Source organism: Pterocles gutturalis, unplaced genomic scaffold (assembly GCF_000699245.1).
Source record: "Pterocles gutturalis isolate BGI_N339 unplaced genomic scaffold, ASM69924v1 scaffold20085, whole genome shotgun sequence".
Lineage (NCBI taxonomy): Eukaryota > Metazoa > Chordata > Aves > Pterocliformes > Pteroclidae > Pterocles > Pterocles gutturalis.
This window is the reverse complement of record NW_010141671.1, coordinates 214595-233528: the sequence shown is the minus strand read 5'-3', so window position 1 is coordinate 233528 and position 18934 is coordinate 214595. Positions and strand designations below refer to the sequence as shown.

The 18934-nt window shown below is 45.3% G+C and overlaps 1 protein-coding gene across 1 annotated transcript in view; it reads left to right on the top strand.

The window, feature by feature from the left end:
* The first annotated feature begins 17159 nt into the window (after positions 1 to 17159).
* The window catches only part of BRINP1 (bone morphogenetic protein/retinoic acid inducible neural-specific 1), a 59451-nt gene continuing 57676 nt past the window's right edge, over positions 17160 to 18934 (top strand). The window contains exon 1 of the mRNA XM_010084110.1: positions 17160 to 17377. Within this exon, the coding sequence (XP_010082412.1) occupies positions 17160 to 17377 (218 nt within the window). The remainder of the gene's footprint in view (positions 17378 to 18934) is intronic.

The following is an 18934-nucleotide window of genomic DNA, read 5'->3' as shown; positions in this document are numbered from 1 at the left end:
GATTTCATTCAGAAGAGCTTTTTAAATGCATGTATTTCCATGCAGAGGAGCTGAATTCCTTACAGGCAGCGCTGTGGTTCTGAGCCCTCCAGCTCATGCAGTGGGTGTGAACCACTCAGGGAACTCAGCTCCAAGTTTGGTAGGAGGAGAAATCTGCATTATTTCAAGAATTCAGCAACCTGTGTCCTCAGGAAATGTAGTTCCCCTGAACACTGATATTCAGCAGTACTGAGTCTTTACATTGCCAGTGCTGGGCGAGCAGCACTAGTTTGCATCTAACTCCCCTCCACCCCAGCAAAACACCTCGATGTTTACAAGTCTGGCGTGAATTAATTTCTCTTCTTATAGCCTAAGACCACTAATGAAGTTGGCCTTTTACTGGAATATATATGGGCAGAATATGCTAATTGTATCCCGCTCCCTCCCTTGCACACATGGGACTGTACTGACACAACATGCACAATGAAGTGTGCAAGCGGGCATATGCACACCTGCACACACACATGCTCATTGTACTTTAAGAAGCCCAAATAAAGACTGCTGGTTCAGTGCAGCGTATTAGTCTTTTTACCAACTTCAGCATTTGCAGTAAATAGCAATTAATGATAAAGCTGCTTACATTAACAAGAAGAGCAAAAGAGGCTGATAAGTCCTTCCTGCCAGTGGATTCTCCCGCAGAGCTTCTCATTACTTTGTTTTCAAGTTTGAAGATAGAAATTTTGTCCATGGCATTTTTTTTTTTCCCCCTTACTGCTACTCCTCCAATGGAGCTCTTCTGTGGAGCCTTGCAACTGGTGAAGTACCGTCCCCAAACCCTTCCTGTCTCAGACAACAGGGACACTCTGATGCTGAGGCTGTGACCATCCCCTGGGTGCCATGAGAGAGGTGGGCAGAAGGGCTGGGGACAGACACATGCTCAGCTGCCCTTGCACAGCCTCACTGCTTGTCTGCAGACCTCCATCAATAAGATTTGGAGCTGGGGAAAAAGAAATCAACGGGAGAGCTGAGATACACTCTGTTTTTTATTTTTGTGTGTAATTTTAAAATTCCAGACTCTTGAAAGGTTGTGAGGGCTGGTTTCCAGCTCAATAATGCAGTATTTTTGCAGGATGCTCAGGATGAGTACTGCCGCATGTGCAGAGTGTTGGAGTGTGTGGTGTCTTCTGGGACAGTGCTGAGGGGCTGCAGAAGGTGACAATCAGCCTTTGGGGGGTTTGTGCTTGCTTGTATTTCCCACAACTGATGTTAACAAAGAAAAATATGCCCAGAACTGGGTTTCTTCTTGGTGGAAGCTTGTTTCCTCCTGAAGAATCCCCAAAAGCAAACTAATACAAATGCAGTGTCTATGGCTAAGTCCCCTGACAATGTAGAAACACCCAGAGATAGCTAGACGCCTAACTCCTGTATACGTGTGTGATTTTCTTTAAATCCACTGGATGCAGGAAGCTAAGCAGCTGATGTTTCCCTAAATACCCCTGAGACTGAGACTGTGGGTGGGTGGCTCTGAGCAGGGTCCTGTGCTTGAGAGATGTGACACAGAACCAGCTGGCAGACGATGCCCGAGGAGCAGGATCCCCAGCACAGGCTGTTCCCATCCCTGCGTGTCTGCGTCTCATTCAGAACACACTTTGGTGGTTTGAATCAGGGATGGCTGATTGCAGGCAGCTACGCTTTTTGTTTTTTGTTTTTTTTTTTCTTAATGTCAGATGCACTTGGACATCACGTATTCCAATTTTCTGCAGAGACCTTATGCCTATTTGGTTACGTGTTAGAAATAGTGATGCTTAAGCAAAAAGAAAGAATTCGGAGAAACAGAAGGTAAAAAAGGATGCTCTGACTGTCTTAACATAGAACAGCAGTAGGTGGCAATTTCTAATGGAAAAAGTAAATCCAGTCTAAGATTATTTCCTGAGAACTTTTCTCTCACTTTTGATATGAGGATTTGCTCATTTATTTTTCTGGAAATCTAATTATTTTTCTTTAAGTTCTCTGTTGAATGCAGGTTTAGACTAGAAGAGAGCAAAGGACTATGAAAATCATCAGCTTAAGAGACTCACAGAAACTCAGCGTTGCTGAGATCCCTTATGTTGCTATGAAGATCTGACAGTTATTGTAATTCCTAGTGGGGATAGGTGAATGACGATTTTTTTTTTGTCAGTTTGGTTCTGAAACACAAAATGAAAGGAAAAAATTACTTTTAGCCATTCAAGCATAATTGAGGTGGGGGGAAGAATGAAAAGGCTTTTTTTTTATATGCGAGACGAGAAGGAAAGGAGATGAGAAAATCACTTCAGAACTTTAAATTTTGCAGAAATATATAACTTTTTTTTCCATAACTGGATTATTTCACTTTCGTCTGGGTTTTTTTTCTTCATTTCCTTCCAGATCTGCTTTGTAAACATTTCAATATGAAGCATTCAAGTTAAGAAATAATGCAGTCAGGTACTTTGATTCTTTTAAATTTTCCCCATCCCATTTTTTGACAGTAACTATCTAATGGATTCAACCTGAATTAATAAACATTGTCAGTCAATCCCCAAGCACATGTTGGTGCCTAATTTTAGTATGTGTTAAAAGTAATGTCTCGCATCTCTAGTGCCTATGATTGCAGTTTTCTTTGTGCTACACGCAGTTAAAGACAATTCATACCTCAAACAACATATACTCCAAGGGGACAGAGAAGTGGGAGATAAAAGGAGAAAATAAAAAGATTTGTCTGAAGTCACAGAGTAAATCAGTAGCAGAAGCATATAGAGAAGCCTATGGTCTTGACTTCCCTTCCCCTGCTCTCTCACTAGGCTGCAGATTAATTATAAATCTCTTCTCACTCATTAGATTTTTCTCATACTACTTCTACTCCTGCACTTTCTCATTCACACCTTCAATTCTTTGTTACTCTTCCTTTAATTCGACTTTCCTTCCTCTCCACTTTTGCATGCTTTCCTCTTCTCTCCTCTTCTGCTCCTCCTGTAGAAGATGATTACTAACGAAGTGGCAAGTGTGAATAATGTGTCTGGGCTGTGCCTGCTGCGAGGGATAAAGAAGGAGCAAGGTGGGTGAAGGAGAAGCATGGCAAAGAGGGAGGGAAGGGAGAGATCTGAACTGATTTCAGACTCTGAAGGTGCGTAGAAAGGCAGAGAACCCAGTTGCAAGCTTGGAAACCCTCACTGCAATGGGAGTAGAGTCCAAAATTAATATCTAGGGAGAAGAGCATCAGGGTATCTGAAGGGTGGGACCTGTATCCTCAGGGATACAGCGTCAAAAGGAGAGCAAAGACTCACAGGAGTGGGAGATGCCTGGGCAAAGGGGAACCAGCAGATTTCTCCTCTGTGCTGTGCCAGGACCTCAGACCTGGGCATCTTGCACTTGGTTCATCTGGATGAGTTTGTGCACAGGGACTTCTAGTGCTGGAGCGGAATCAGCTGCAGATATGCACATGCAATCAGACAGGGGTTACGGGTGCGCTCTGTGCACTGGGCATTGCATGCTGGCAGGGATTAGAACATCATCTGCTCGGTACAATGCACATCACAGGGTCGGTACCTGAAGCCAGGATGCTGCTGGAACTCCTGCCGACTTCAAGTCCTGCAGAATAACAGTTTTGTCACTGGAGCCTCTGTTGTGTGGTTAATGGACAAATCTGGACAGAGAGTATGGATTTAGGGAAGAGAGGCATTTGAGGGTCAGGTAGGAGAAGCGGCTGAGAAGTTTGTACTTTGGGCTGATATCTATAGATCCCTGAGGAATCCAGACCAAGGACACAACAGCTGGTGGGGGATAAACTGCGTTGGTGCTGTGGGAAAGAAGGTGTTGCCTAGTCTGCAATCCAGGCAGGAGGAGAGAGAAAACGGAGATGTAAATTAGGAGGAAGCTTCCTTGAGCTGCTTTGGTCCAAGAATATTATACTAAGAATAAAATGTCTAAGAATAGCCATCTGTCACTGTAAATAGTCACATTAGACATGATAGATAAGTTCAGGCTATGTCTTCATGAGCGCAGTAGACTCTAAATACCCTTCTTTCTTTGGAAACTCCTTCCAAACACCTTTGATTTCACAGGGACAAGCCAGCTAGCTGTATTTCTGTTCTGCATTTGATTTACCACTCACAGAAAATTATTTAGCTAGCTAGCTATTTATTATCTAATTCCATGGCTGCAGTGGAAGGAAGTCTGTTTATTCCTTTTCCACAGCAGTGTCTCTTTCTCCAGCAGCTCTGACTAGCTGCTAGCTGCCCTGGGGAATGTCAAAGCAGAATTAATTAATCATGACCAGTGATGGAGGTGTTTTGCAGATTTGGATTTGGCCAGCTGATTGTGCAGGGGTCTTTCTGGGAGTCAGGCTGTTGAAGAAGCAAATGTGACACCTGCTCTGGATTGCTTTCAGACAGAGTCACTTTGGGAGGCTGCAGAAGCATGTAGGATCTGTCAAACACTGGGGAAAAATCTCACAGAAGTCAGCAGTGTGCACGCTGGTGGAGGGGACTGCTGGTTCCCTTTGGCAGGACACCATGCCAATGAAACTGTAAACTCCAGTTTAGCATGTCCTGTCCTGTTCCCAGCCTACAAAGGTGTGAATCTTTCAGCATCCACAAGAAAGTTTTGTGGGCATTCACTGTGAACGTCCCCTTTGGAGCAGGAGGAGTTGTGATGGCACCTGGCACGTGCCAAACTGGAATTCACCCCCTCAGCGTGCCCACGAGTGATGGCAACGCTGGCCAACTGCACAGGTTGTGCTGGAGCGGCAGTGTTTGCTTTACAAACAGCTCTGAATTCTTCCAGACCCTCTTCCCTGTCTTTGTAGAGCCTACGAGAGCATGTGCTGTTCTTCCTGGTCAATGATTTCCTCCTGGCAATGGAGAAAGGTCAAGTGTCCATGCCAATTCTTTTTGATCTGTCAGCAGCCTTCACATCCTCTGGCAATGAAGGGCGAATGAATTGCAGTGTCTGGCACGGATGGGCAATCTCTCCCTGCAGGAGCATTCCTCCTTTCTAAAGAGACTCCGCAGTGTGGCTTGGAATAATGAAGCATTTCCTCAAGGATTCTTCCAGGGGGTAATTCAGTGCTCGGTCGTACTGGTGCTGACAGAGGGATGGGGCTGTGATATTATGGATGTGCTGATGACAAGGGATAAGATCCACCTTCAAGTAAATAATCCACAGTTTTCAAAGTTTATCATCCTCAAACATCACCTTCTGCCTTCAGTTTGTTCCATTGTTGCCTAACACAGAAACAGATGGAGGCACTTTGCTCCTTTCCCACCCCAGAGATGAGGCCACACGTGCAGAGATGTTGGTGGGGATGGAGCTGTTTGAGTGGAGGGGAGGTGGAAACATCAGCCTTTAATGGAAGTCTCAGACTGCAGCAGTGTTCGCTGTTAGCAGGAAGCTGTAATCTCTAGTGACAGGCCAGCTGGAGCAGCCGTAGAGAACCCGGCGGATCTGCCTGCAGAGGTGCACTTCCACCAGCTGCGTGGGGCAATTCTGATTTCAAACCACAGCACGGGAGAGGGATGTCCCTTTGGGAGGAAAAACAGAAAAGCTCCCCACTACTTTAAAAAAACCTCCAAAGATTGGAGATGCTTCTCCTTTTTCTTCCCGTCGCCCAAAACACCGCGCTCACCCCTGCAAAGCCCAGGTGGTGCTGGGGACTAACCCCTCTCTCCGAGGGTGCCGGCAGCCCTGCGATGGCAAGGAGCAGCCCTTCCTCCCTGTTTAAACTTTCTTTTAGCCTGATGGAAGGGAGGAGAAGCAAAATTTGGGTGGTTGTGCATATCTATGCTCTGCCTCCTGCTCCATCCACCATCGCTCCCAGTTTTGTATCACAGCCCTGCCGTTGTGTAGATGGTTCTCTGTACGTACATTTAAAATGGGATCCGTGTCCTCGTGCCATTCAGCCCCACAAACAGGCGCTGGCAGCACGACAGCGTGCAGCCCTCAGTACCGAGACCCGCTGCCCTCAATCTCTTATCGAGCTGCAGCGAATGCATGGGAGCCGTTGGGGACATTCTTATCCATGAAATGAAGAATCAATCGAGTTCCCTCATTACAGGCTCAGCTCCGCCGTGCTCGCCTTGCCCTTGTTTTCAACCTGCTTTTACCACCACCTACGTGGACTTGATGGCACAAATTCGTGGGCAGCAATTCACAGAATCACAAAATGTTAGAGAGTGGAAGGGACCTCGAAAGATCATCTAGTCCAATCCTCCTGCCGGAGCAGGACACCTAGATCAGATCAGATTCCCCTCTGCTACGCGTGGAGGAGCAAAAATACGGCTTAAAAGAAAAAAAAAAATAGCAGGTAGACTTACAAGGAGGAGGTGGAATATATCTGTTAAAAGTATGTAAGTGGTTTGGAAGCCAAAGGCCCCAGGAGGTCAATGGTGTTCAGACTTCTAAGTCCTTGATGCTCGTGAAAACATTACACACAAATTTGACCCTGGCACAAATCTTCTTTTTTTTTTTTTTTTTTTTTTCTTAAAAAGCAGAAAACTTGGTTTTCTGGTGTGCAGAGGGGAGTAGAGCTGTGCTATGTAGTCCCTGAGTTAACAGAGCTGCTTGGAGAATGGACATCCTATTTCCTGGGGAAATTTTTGCCTTTTGATTTGTGGCTGTTTTTTGTTTTTTTTTTTTAACTTCCAGTTTGAATGAGAACCGTGTTCCCACAAAGCTATTGTGGCCTAAAAATTCAAAAGCAATAATAATTTGAGACCTTCAATATCTTCTTTTTCTGTGGTGCTGAGGCATTAAAATGCTATGGGGAAATATTTAGCTTTGTATAATAACACATACAATAAACAAAACAACATCAAGCATTTTATGCAATATCTAGTATATTTTGAACATATATCAATACAACACAGAATATGTAAAAATGTCAAAACAAATTAATTGAAACAACATGAAAATCATGTGTTTATCTCCTCAAAATCTCAGTGTAACTGAAATGAAGAGAGAAAGTCAAAATGATTTGTTTTGACACTTTAAACGTAAAAAAGTTTGTCAAAATTGACACGTTCCCATGCAACAGTTTGATTTCAAGAGAACTGCGTTTTCCTGCGAAAAAATTGTTCTGTCAAAATTTTTTGACCAGCTCTACTTACAGTCTATCTAAACAGAGAAGCATCACAGCCAAGACTCTCAAACGCTCCAGGTGGTCAGAAGATGGATTTAGCGCAGAGTAGAACAGTCTCAAAGAAGGAAATAAATAAAGCTCACAGCTAGAGGTGGCCTTAAACTTGGGTACCAAACTGCTTTCATGTTTGAGATGCTCAGACCTGAGTGGTTTCAGACTTTAATCCTAGCAAGGACTGAGTTCTTTCAGTTTTTAGCAAATCTGTGCTGCGGGAGCAGTGTGCTGATGGAAGAGGCTATTCGTGATGATGAGATGCCAGCGCAGATCCTGAATATCTTCTGGGATTTTTCTGTTCTTAGCATTGGTTGAGGTCTAGCTAATAACAGTCCTCTGTGTTTGACAGATTAGTACTGGTAAGGGTGACGTGGCTTTATTTTCCACACATCCTTCCGTCCCAGTGGCAATCCCAGGTTTAGGGAGTAGGCTGAAATGCAGCCCTGCAGGTAGCCTGGCTCTGGGATTCAGGGCTGGTGAGGATGGCTTTGGCCAGGAGTTCTCTCACTTTCATGATACACAGCTTTTAAATCTTCTCATTACATAAATGCAGTTTCAGGTTAATTTGACCTTCTAATTTAATATGCTCTTCCAAATTAAGAGTTAAAATGATATTTGATTATCTTTTTGCAATGAGATCCAACCCAAGGCTCATTGACTTCAATAGACCTTCCAGCAGAACCTGCGACTGCAGAGCCTGCGTTAGATGTATGCTCAGAGCAGGAGAGCTACGCTCAACGTTTCTGGCTCCTGCTGCAGAAGCTGCCAATAAAATGTTGTTGTTTGGGGCTGTCACACATTCTAGCTCACATTGCTAGCCCAGATTTAAGCTCCTGTGCACCAATGTGCATATAACTGCCCCTATATAGGGAGGCAGGGCAGCAGAAGGAGCCGAACCTGAGTATTTTCCGCCTCAGACCGGTGTCCGAAGCACGAAAGGGTCTAAGGTGGTGGGTGCAGGACCTGGTGTGGCTAACAGAGGGAAATTTTTGTGGCCACAGAAAGTTCTTTATCTGCTCAGTGTGACAAGAGAGGCAGATCTGCCTGTGGACAGAATTTGCAGCTGCCAACAGCTTGGGGTCCCTTTTCCTTCCCCTCTCCAGCTGCCCCCAGTTCCCTTGGCGTCACCCAGTGTGAATGGTGGCTGAGCTGGGTGCCCATGGGAAGCCTGAGTGAAATGGTGCTTTCCACCCTGGCAAGCAGGACTGCCATTATCCAAGCAGCAGGAGCTGTACCAGAAGAAGCGAAGGCCTGTGGATTTTAACCCTTTCTGCTCCTCCCATAAGGGCTGAGGAACTCCAAAGACACGGGTCAAGAGCTAATCTCCTTTCTGAAGGACAAGAAAAACCAGGAGATAAATCATTTGCAGGGATCAATAGGTAACCTCAGGTTCCTGGCATACCAAAATAATCAGTGTTAGCTTGCAATTCCCAGACCCTATGGAGAGGGATCGCTCCGTATGGCTGTGGGGGTCCGTGCCCAGGAGTGGACTTCAGAACAGCAAAAACATCGCAAAGAACGTCAGCTGTGGGGGAACAGTTGACCTTTTGGATTGAACGTTACATTATTGTTCTTCAGGGCTGCTTTGGTATTGATTTTTTTTTTTTCCTTCAGGCTCACTGCTTACAGGTCCAAATTGTTGCAGTGGAATATGTTAGAAAGGGAAGAATGGCGCAGAGAATGGAACAGGCATGAAAGCAAAAAACAGGGTTTCTGGACTCTGACACAGGCCTCTTAGTTTTCAGATTACTCTCTTTCTCAAATTCCCTGTAAATATTGTAGAGAATAGTATGATTTTTGCTCAATTTATTGTGTATGGTTTGCAGGTGTTTCTTGTTCCGAAATGCAAGAAAAGTATCAAATGAATTTGGAGATTTCCTTGTATGCATAAACTACAAAATCTATTTTGGCTCAGTCAAAACATACCGTTTAAGAAAACACTTCATTTTGATTTTTAATGTATATTACTCAACATGTAATAAAAAACAAAGCACAATCTTGAACCGATCCTTTCCAAGCAGAACACTCGACACATTCTGTTCCAAAGAAAAGCTGACTTTATCAAAATGCCTTTTTTTTTTCCCCCCCTTAAATCAACAAATTTCTACAAAGTGTTTTGCCTCTGATGAATTGGCATTTTTCTGACATTAAATGAGCAATCCAAAAAAATTCTAAGCAGCTCTGTGGCAAGTCTTAGCTAATTCTGGAATAGTAGCATGAAGTTGCGTAGGAAGGGTACTGCAAGGAGACGTAGCATTGAGCTGAGACTTAAGAGATTTGGGTTGAATTCCTGGAGCAGTTATAAAATGATCTGGGACAAGCCATTAATCCATCCCGTGTCTCAATTCCCATTCTACAGAATGGGAAAAATGGCATTTCCTGATCTCCTAAAGCTACTGCAAGGATAAAAACCTATTAACACTTATGAGATTACTGGACTTTGATATGAGGTGTATATATACTGAGGAAGACAGAAGGCAGAGCTGCATTTTTGTGTAACTTAGAATGAAATTATGGGGAAGTGGACTAGCTTGGACAATAATTTAATAATAGTAGGAATAATTTCAAGTTCAGGGCAGTGCTTAATAGAAATCACTGCTCACCACCCACCATATTTTTTTTTTAATAAGCAGCTCAGAAAAGTGCAATTTATCATTATTATTATCATCTATATTCGTTCTATCTCTGCACTTCATAAATGAGAGGAGTTCCTCACAAACATCTACAGAGCTAGCTCATTATCCAGCCTCCCTATTTATAACTCTCATTTATGACAATAGCTATCAAAATCTTGCCAACAGTAGGGCTGCTGGTGTGCTGACACCACTGCTCCGCAGCCCGCTGAGCGGTATTATCTCACTGTTCCCTTGCGTTCCCCCATCTGTCCCTGGCCATCTGGTGTCCTTGGTTTTCTAATTAGATTGTAAGCTTTTTGGGGCATGGACCACCTTTCTGGTTGCTGTTTGTACAGCACCTAGCACGGTCCCGTTCCAGTCTCACATTCAGCAGTACTGTCTTCAAAACGTGATACTTCACCACATATCTGCGTACACATGCAGATGATCCTTTTAATTCAGTTCTCAGTCTACTGAGCACTGTTCAATGGATCCTTTGTCTAAACAGACCTCTGAACCAAGTGTTTGTGGATCCTTCATTTCAGAGCCATGGCTTTGGCACCTTGGCTAGTAGATGTATGATGAGGACTAATGGAGTTTAATTCCCTCTGTCCAGCACCACATGATGTTGTGACTTGATGGAGCTTGCACGCCATGGTTCTTTGGTTTCAAGCCACCTCTCATCATAATAACACCAGTAGTTTATAATTAGCTGAAGTGTGGGGACAAACGAGCTTAAAACAGGTACCCAGTTGTTACCAGTGTGATTCTCGCCTCGCTGTAGGCAGGGAGTAATGAGAGTGTCTGCACAAAACCCGCTCCCTTTAGGCTGCTGGTTGAACTGCATTAATAACGGAGGATTTGGAGGGTGTTTTTGGTTCACTGAATATTCTGACAAGTTGTAAGCAAAGTGTTGACAAACTGAAAAGAAAAAGTCCTTTTCTCCTCTAAGTAGTTTGGGGTCAAAAAGAAATATTTTTGTCACTGTTCTCTCTTATGAGGCTGGAAAGACAAAAGGAGAAAAAGAAAAAGCTCTAGTGGTTTCAAACTGAGATTTGGAAATGTTTCCCCTTAGTACTCTCACAACCAAAACACTGACATCTCCCGATCATTATTGTTTTCAGCATGAACAGTTTGGCAAAAGTGAATTCGTGGACTGTGTTGGTATTTTTGGAGAGGTATTTCTCATCCTCTCTCCTTGCCTTTCCTCCTCCCCAAAAATATTTCAGCTGATGAATATCCCTTAGGTTTAACCACTCATGCATATTTTAAACAGAGATGGTTAAAGAATAAGTGCAAATTTAGACGCTGAGCAGTGCAGAATTGCCAAGGTTTGGGGAGGGTTTCATCCATCACTGCCTGAAATGGAGAAATCCCACTTCAAAAATAAATAGCTTTACAATCATTGGGGATTTTATGATGTTGCATTCCATAGTCGCACAGAAAGTTGGAGTGGCTGCTGAATTGCAGCTCTGGCTCTGACTCCAGTCAGGTATCAGCATCTGTAGCTAAAGCTATAAAGACTTGAAGTAGACAATTTTATTTTTTTTTTTACCTAGGGCTCAGGTTTATTCACAGGAGTTCATATGACTTAACAAACCCCGACAGACTGGTTTCCCCATCCCTTTCCATCTCCATTCCCTGTTTTCCCCTGGCCCTGACACAGAAAGACATCCTCAGCTTGGTTGGATCGCTGGCCAGCGTTTCCAAAGGACAGCTAAAGCTGCTTCACGGGCGGTAACTGCCTTCCAGCGCTTTCATGGCCATCTCTGCTTTGGGTTCTGGACATAAATGTTATTGCTCCGGTTGCACCCAGCGTCCTAACACGAGTTAACTCCTAAAGGTGTAGGGCAGTATTACCTGTCTGGCAGGAATAGGAATGTACAGTTAACTTAAAGCAGCGATAATTGAATAAAATCTAGAAGAGTGTCTCTTGTACTTAAAATTAAGGATACACTTAAGCGGTTTCCTGAAATGAGGTCAGACGTTCGACACTTTGCAGGGTCGAGCTCTAAACTAACATAAGCTGTTTCATCTCTCCCTTGACACTTCAGTCTTTTACTAATTTATCTGCATCCTAAAGCAGCGTATGAAGTTGCTGCGGAACAGAAGTGTTTCAGATACAAATAGCAATTGTTAGCCTCTTCCCTCTGGTAAATGGCAGCAGGCAGAAACCTCTCTCAACCTGCCAAGAACCAAATGTGGGACACAAGAAAGAATTATTGGTGCATGAAGCTTAAAGAGATAGGGGACTTATTTCTTTACTGCAAATAATGTGTTCAGTAATTTCTCTTTCCTGAGTCTGCATTTCTGATGGAAATAGTTTACAACAACGCACATGAGAAAACAGAAGGGATGTGTGCAAGATCAATTTGAATCTAATAGAAGGGGTAAATGAAAGGTGCAGAGGTCAGAAAAAGGTGAAAAATCCCAGGAGGCAGAGGAGGAGCGGAGTGTTCACAGCAAGCGATGGAGGGTCAGAGCTCCTGCATTCTGCCTTCCTGTTCATAGCAGCGATCTGGGGCTGCACAGCCTCCCCGGTATGAAACAGACCTTGCAGTATCACCTTGTGCAAAATCTATCATTCTGAGCTATCCCACTGCATAAAAATTACCTTTTAAGTGCCTAAGTAGACACCTAGTTCTATTCCTTTCTTCTTATTTCAAGAAACAATGAGAGTAACAGCACTTGCCTGCCTTATACTAGAGTGCTGAGAGCTTTAATTAATGTCTCTAATTCAATTTGAACTCCTTGGATAAAAGGCACTGCCTTGTGACAGCAAAGGTATTGCCTAAAATAGAATATAATTAACACACAGATATCAATCACGATGAAATTAAGTGTACATTCAAATACAACTTGCACTTTACAGAAAGTACTTGCCTATTTTTCCTCCAAGAATCCTGAAGACTCATAAGACAAGGAACATTTGATGTTCCAGGCTGAATTCAAATTAGAATAAGAGCACCTAACAAAATAAAAGGGGTTGTAACTGAAGTGCCCATTTGCGCTGATGGATGTGCCTTCATGACGGACAATGATGGAAACTGGCTGTAACATAACTCAGAATCAGTACATGGAACACTTTCTTCTCCCAGTATTTATTTACTATGAACCCTAGCTTGTGTCCAAGCTCACCCTCTGATCGTGTTTATTAACAGATGTAAGAATGGCGTGATCGTGTTTGTTGACATGAACCAGAAGGACCCAAATCATTGCATTTCTCCGTAGTTCTCCTGGGTGGAAATGGGCTTTGAACTTGGATGTTTTTAACTGTTGTGTTGCAAAGCTTGCCTAGCTTGTGTCCAAGCTCACCCTCTGATCGTGTTTATTAACAGATGTAAGAATGGCGTGATCGTGTTTGTTGACATGAACCAGAAGGACCCAAATCATTGCATTTCTCCGTAGTTCTCCTGGGTGGAAATGGGCTTTGTAGCTTGGATGTTTTTAACTGTTGTGTTACAAAGCTTGCTGACACCTTGAGATGGTTGTCATTCATTGCTTGTAGGACAGAAACAGCTGGTGAGCCACGTGGGCAGCAGGACAGCGCTTTGCTAGGTGCTATGTGCAGATGACGGCCTCTCCAACGAGTTCATGATCCAAGTAGTCCAACAAATACTATTGTATCTCCAAGCTGATAATTGGGAAGTGGGGAATAAAGATTGTAGAGGGTGTCTAGGGCAGAACTGAGCAGAGTGCTGGATTCCTGGATCAAAACCCAGTGTCTGACTCCCCCAAGCCTCCCCTTCAGTGCAGAGATTGCTTCTGTGCCAGATTTAACTTTTAGTCTGTCTTGAGTCTCCCACCCAAGGGCTATATACTTGGAGACATCATCTCCCTGCCCCTTTTCCCGTCTCCTTTGCTAAACCCCCAGAACATATCTTACATCAGTGGAGCCCCATAATGACCCACAACAAATTAATTTCAGATTCAAACTCGTTAGGAGTTAGATTGAATACACCGCACAATATCGCCTTAGACACAGAATAATCCCACTTTAGTAAGCTTTATAGCTTCCATGGGGACAGCCCCGTGGTGTGTATTAATCTTTAATGTGAAACTACATCTCTACAGCAGCTACAGGGGGGAAAAAGATACTACTAAAAAATTAAAGTTGATGGTGTGATAGTTATCTAGACCCAATTGTGCTCTGCAATCCTCCATCGCCTCTGGCACCATTCCCTGCTCTCAGCACTGATACAGCCACCTTCCAGGCTGGAGATGTGTCCGTTCCTTCCAGTGATCTCAAGGCATGTTCTCCCCATGTCCTAACCCTTGGTAAAGAGCCATCACAACTCTAATCATCCTGACTCTAGCCTTGACTTAAAAGAAAAGGAAGGGAGGATGAAGAGGTGCATGGGGGGGGATTAGTGACTGTCTCCTCCCTTTTATAGGCTGATATTTCCCCAATGTGTGATGCTCGCATGTGGGAGGACACACTGGGATTTCTCTGAAACTGGTTTCGTTTGGCTCTTCTCATATTTCAGTTCACACTTGCACTGTGCTGGGAACTGGAGGTGAGCTATCACTCCGCTTTGGTTTGAAAAAGCTCTCCTCCTCTCTTTGCAATAGAAATTATATAGAAAGTGAAATGTTTAAAGGGAAACTGATCTGGGCTGGCTGATGGAAGAATTAGTTATGGACGAGTTTGGACAATGTGTACAGAACAACTGATAGTTATCAGCAGCAAATCTGCATACCCATCTGATGGCAGATAAGCTGAGCTTGCAGCCACTCACTGTGATGGGGCAGCATTGTGGATCTGCAAAGAGCAGCAAGGCAGAGAAACAGCCTGGATGGAGAAGCAGGAGAAACAAATTCCTGAACTGGAATTTGGAAATGTTGAGTGTAGGATGTAGCTGGGGACATTTCCTAGTAATCAGCTCAGGTTCCTGACCCCTGTGAGTGGGAGTAGAGATGTACTGTAGGACACTTGGAAGATGCTCTGTTCCCTCAGTGTGGGGCTGGAAACTCCCCAGACCCCAGTGCTGTAAGGTAAAGCAGAACCAGTCCTTTCTGAGAGGTGAGGGACTAAAGCACTGAGAACTGCCACATTTATGGGTGAAGTAGGAATCAGCGGTGAAGGCTGATATTAAACATGTGCCTCCAGAACAGGAACAACCCCCTCAGTCAGGACCTGCAGGTACCATCACATTTAATAGCAGTAATATTCCATCCGCAATTGGAAAGAAGTTTACACATGCCTAACAGCAAAAGCAAACATTAACTTTGCCATACTTAATTTTTTTTCATTTCTTCATGTAATGCAACAGCTGACTGTCATTTTTAACCAACCTTACACAACTCCGTTTTGTCAAGTGCTGCTGAGCTTGCTGCAGCTCCATGAACACATGCCGTGCACACATGCACACTCCCACGCGCTCGGGCACACACACACACTCGCCACTCGTGCTCCCCGTCGCACTCTCGGGTTCCATCCACCCGCGCAGCAGACATGCACGCTCGCTGCTATGGGCTGCAGCTCTGCCATGCTCCTGGTGCAAGCTCCTGGAGCAGAGGAGACAGTCATGCCAGCCACAAATGCTGATGCCCTCTGGTCTGTGCTCTGCTGCTCACACCAGCCAAGGGCTCACGTTCACACGCAGTGCTGCAAACACGCGTGGCACCTCTAGCACACCTCGGTTTGGTGTCTCCTACGCTCTTAGCAAAACCTCTTCTCTCTGGGAATTACAGACTTTTCAGAGAGCTTATAGCAGACTCAGACTCAAACCAGAAGAGTTTCTGGTGATGTACAAATAAGCCTGACACTAAATCTCACTGTAGCAGAGCTCTGCATAGCCTAATTTCTCCTGCTTTAAAGAGTGCAGTCTCTCTGCACTATATTGCGCAAAAATAAGTGGGTATCACCTGTCCTGAGGATACCTTTTGGCCAGGTTTGTGCTCCCAGAGCAGGGGGGATGCAGCCTCAAGATCTCTCTGCCTGCATGGGCATGCCCACTGTGTTGGCACATCTTCCCCAAAACTCAGCAAGGCAGCCAGATGGACAGGAGGTGGGCAGGAGGAGGAACACGTCCTGTGTATGGGGAGGACTTTTTCAGAGCAGCATCAGCAATTCCCAGCACCAAGGAGCACAACCCAATGCGCTGGGCTGCCGTTGCCACTGGGTTGTGGTTGGGAAGCAGAAGGGGAGGGGGTCCGCACCAGGAATGGGGTGCCAGCTAAGTAAACCCCTCACCTTCCACCAAGGGTGGAAGCTTTGTTTGGAGAGGGGCATCACGCCAACAGCGCGACTGTGGGGGCGGATGATCTAATGGCTGAAACGCTGCAAATGGGAGTCAGGAGACCAGGGCTCTCTTCCAGCTGTATCCGTGGCTTGCTGCGTAACCTTTGGCAAGGCATCTCACCCCTCTGTTTCCCTTCCCACTCATCATATGTCTTGTCTGTTTAGCTGTTAAACACATCGGGGAGAGGAGCTGGCTCGGAGCGGGGCTGTCCGCAGCCATCGTTCGATGGGGGGGTGCAGCAGGAGAGACACTCTCCCATCACAGGAGTGACAGTGTGCCCTGCACCAGGTGGTGTGGAGCATCCCCTTAAGCTCCCCAGTAAATCTCCCATACTGAATATGCATGTTCAGTATGTCACCCTGCAGAGCCTTGATCTTGGGAAAAGCCTTGAGGTCCTGCTGCTATCAAAACAGGAGCAGACCCTGTCTCCCTCCCCCAGACACACACCTCCCAAACACCCAGGCAGGAAAGCAGGTTGAGGTGATTTTTATCTGTCAAATTTTGGCAGGATTTCATAGTCGTGTGTGTGTGTGTCTGTGTGTCCGCATGTGCTCGTCACAGAAGCCTGGGTAATTATTTTGTTTTATTTCTTTTTTTGGCAACGCTTTAAAGTAAGATCTGGGTCTTTATAGATTGCTCAGGTTGCATGGAGTATGGATTACAGATCATCAGAGAGACATGAAAGCAGAAGACACTTTTCTCTGGCACGGCATTAAAGGGACAATAGAGGGGTAATTGTAGCCTAGGGTGCGGCCACCTTCTGCTCCCAGCCTTCGCTCACGTCTGCAGCACTGCGGAGAACTTTGCGAGGGAAATGATGGAAAAGCTGGGGTGAGGATGTCTCAGGTTGGGACCTGGTTATTTCAAAGGTGATATATGCTCAGGATGTTAAAGGCACCACCTAAGTACATGAATAAAACACTGCTAAATACTGTAAGAGGTAACACAGGCAGTCTGTAGTCTTTTAGAATTTGATTTTTTCATGTCTGTTTTCACCCTGAGAGACGGTTGTCAAAGGATCAAAGCAATTCCCATATTTAAACTCTCTTTTTCTCCCTCCTCCCTCTCCCCCCTTCATTTCTCTCTCTCTTTCCTTCCTCCTCTCCCCTCTGTTTTTCAACAGGACTCCACAGAATGGAGCAAGAATGAGAGGAAAAAGGCAGACAGAAAAGCATGAACTGGAGGCTTGTTGAGTTCCTCTACCTCCTGTTTATATGGGACCATATACTAGTACAGCCCTCCCACCAGGACCCAGCTGCTACCAACCAACATGTCTCCAAGGAGTTTGATTGGCTTATTTCAGACAGGGGGCCTTTCCACCACTCGCGGAACTACTTATCCTTTGTGGAAAGACATCGTCAAGGATTTACAACCAGATATAAAATATACAGGTATGTTGGTTTCCTACAGCACCTGTAGCTTGGCTAAGTTGTTAGGTGGTGGGAACTCAGCCAGTTCCCATGGGCTCAAGGCTCAAAGTCAATGGGAGACGCATCACTGTCCCCGTTCCACCTGGAAACGCTTCTTTGGTTCTCCACGATGCTCAGCTGGCAACGCAAGTCGCTTCAAAGACTCAGCTGTAGTGCTTTGATAGTGAGATGAAGGCACGGCAGTACCATGGCGATGTGCACTGTATAGATCAAGATGGAAAGGGACCGAGGGTCTGGGTCTGCTTTGTTTGTGGGGACAGATAGGTTCACCGGCAGGTTCACAACCATGTTTATCAAATCCGTGTATCTATGGGCAGACCAAGCCTTGCTACCAAACCCATCCAGGTGAACTGCCAATAGTTGGAGGTTCACACGGGCAAGAACAGACATAGAGATGTCAAGACACACATCGGTACAGCAGCTCTCACGCTGCTGTGCATGAGCCGTAGCTGTGTATTGCCTACCACAGACCTTTGCAGTTTGTCTCTGCGTATGAGTTGCACTTGCCCCCGGAACTGTGATCTTGGTTTAAAAGTTTTCCAATTAAAAACCTACAGAGAATAGGCAGAATTTGGCTGTTCCTTTGCCTTCTAGGTTTTGAAGCCTTTGTTGTTGCCTGTTTCAAGCTCTTCTTGCCAGCTGTGCTATCCAGAAACACACTCTTCCTTTTCCATTTTAACATGAAAAGCTGGGGTGGTCAGATGAGCCTCCTGTTAAAGCAGCAAGCACTTTGCAGTGAAGGGGAATAAGCCAGCAAGTGTCGTGAGATTTGTGCTAAAACCTAGAGAGACTGCAAAACTCTTATAGACACGTGCACATTTACATAATTAAATAGTCCTGTTGTGGTTCAGAAAGATATTTGCAAACACAACCATGCAAACTAGTAGGTAGGAAAGTACTAGTGAGTAGCCTGCTGGCAACATAGACACAGATACACATACACGGTGACTGCGGGATGGGGGAGCAGGGAAACCACATGTGTGCAGGCAGCGTTCTCCCATGGGCAGGGAGCCAAAAGCACCTGCAGAGTCATAGTGACGTGCAAGACATCATCTATGTGTGGGGAAGAAAAATGAGTTGTGCCTGTTCCATGGCCCCCAGGGAGAGCAGCATCCCCTCCCCTCGCACCAGCCTGCAGGCTAACATGGGCTGAAGATGTTGTCCTGGCTTGTTGTCTTCATTCAAAACCGCCCAGGGGGGAAGACAGCCCCAAAAACTAGAAATTATGCTGCCACGCTTCCACTAAGGACATCTCACCATCTTTGCTTGCACAGAGGAGCAGAGCAAACATGCCTTTTTCCAAAAGACTTTCTTCCTGGTTGTGGATATCCCCAGCTCTCCTCCTGCCCTGCCTGACAGCACAGACTCTGATCGAGACTGCAGATCCTGCCCCACGCTATGCCCTTGGCAGCGGCTCTGCCCTTTGCTAAAGAGCTCTTCAGCCCTGAATGTTACCGCAGCAGGCTACAGGGGCTGTACGGGAGAGAAACGCATGCGATGTATGTGTTCAGACACATC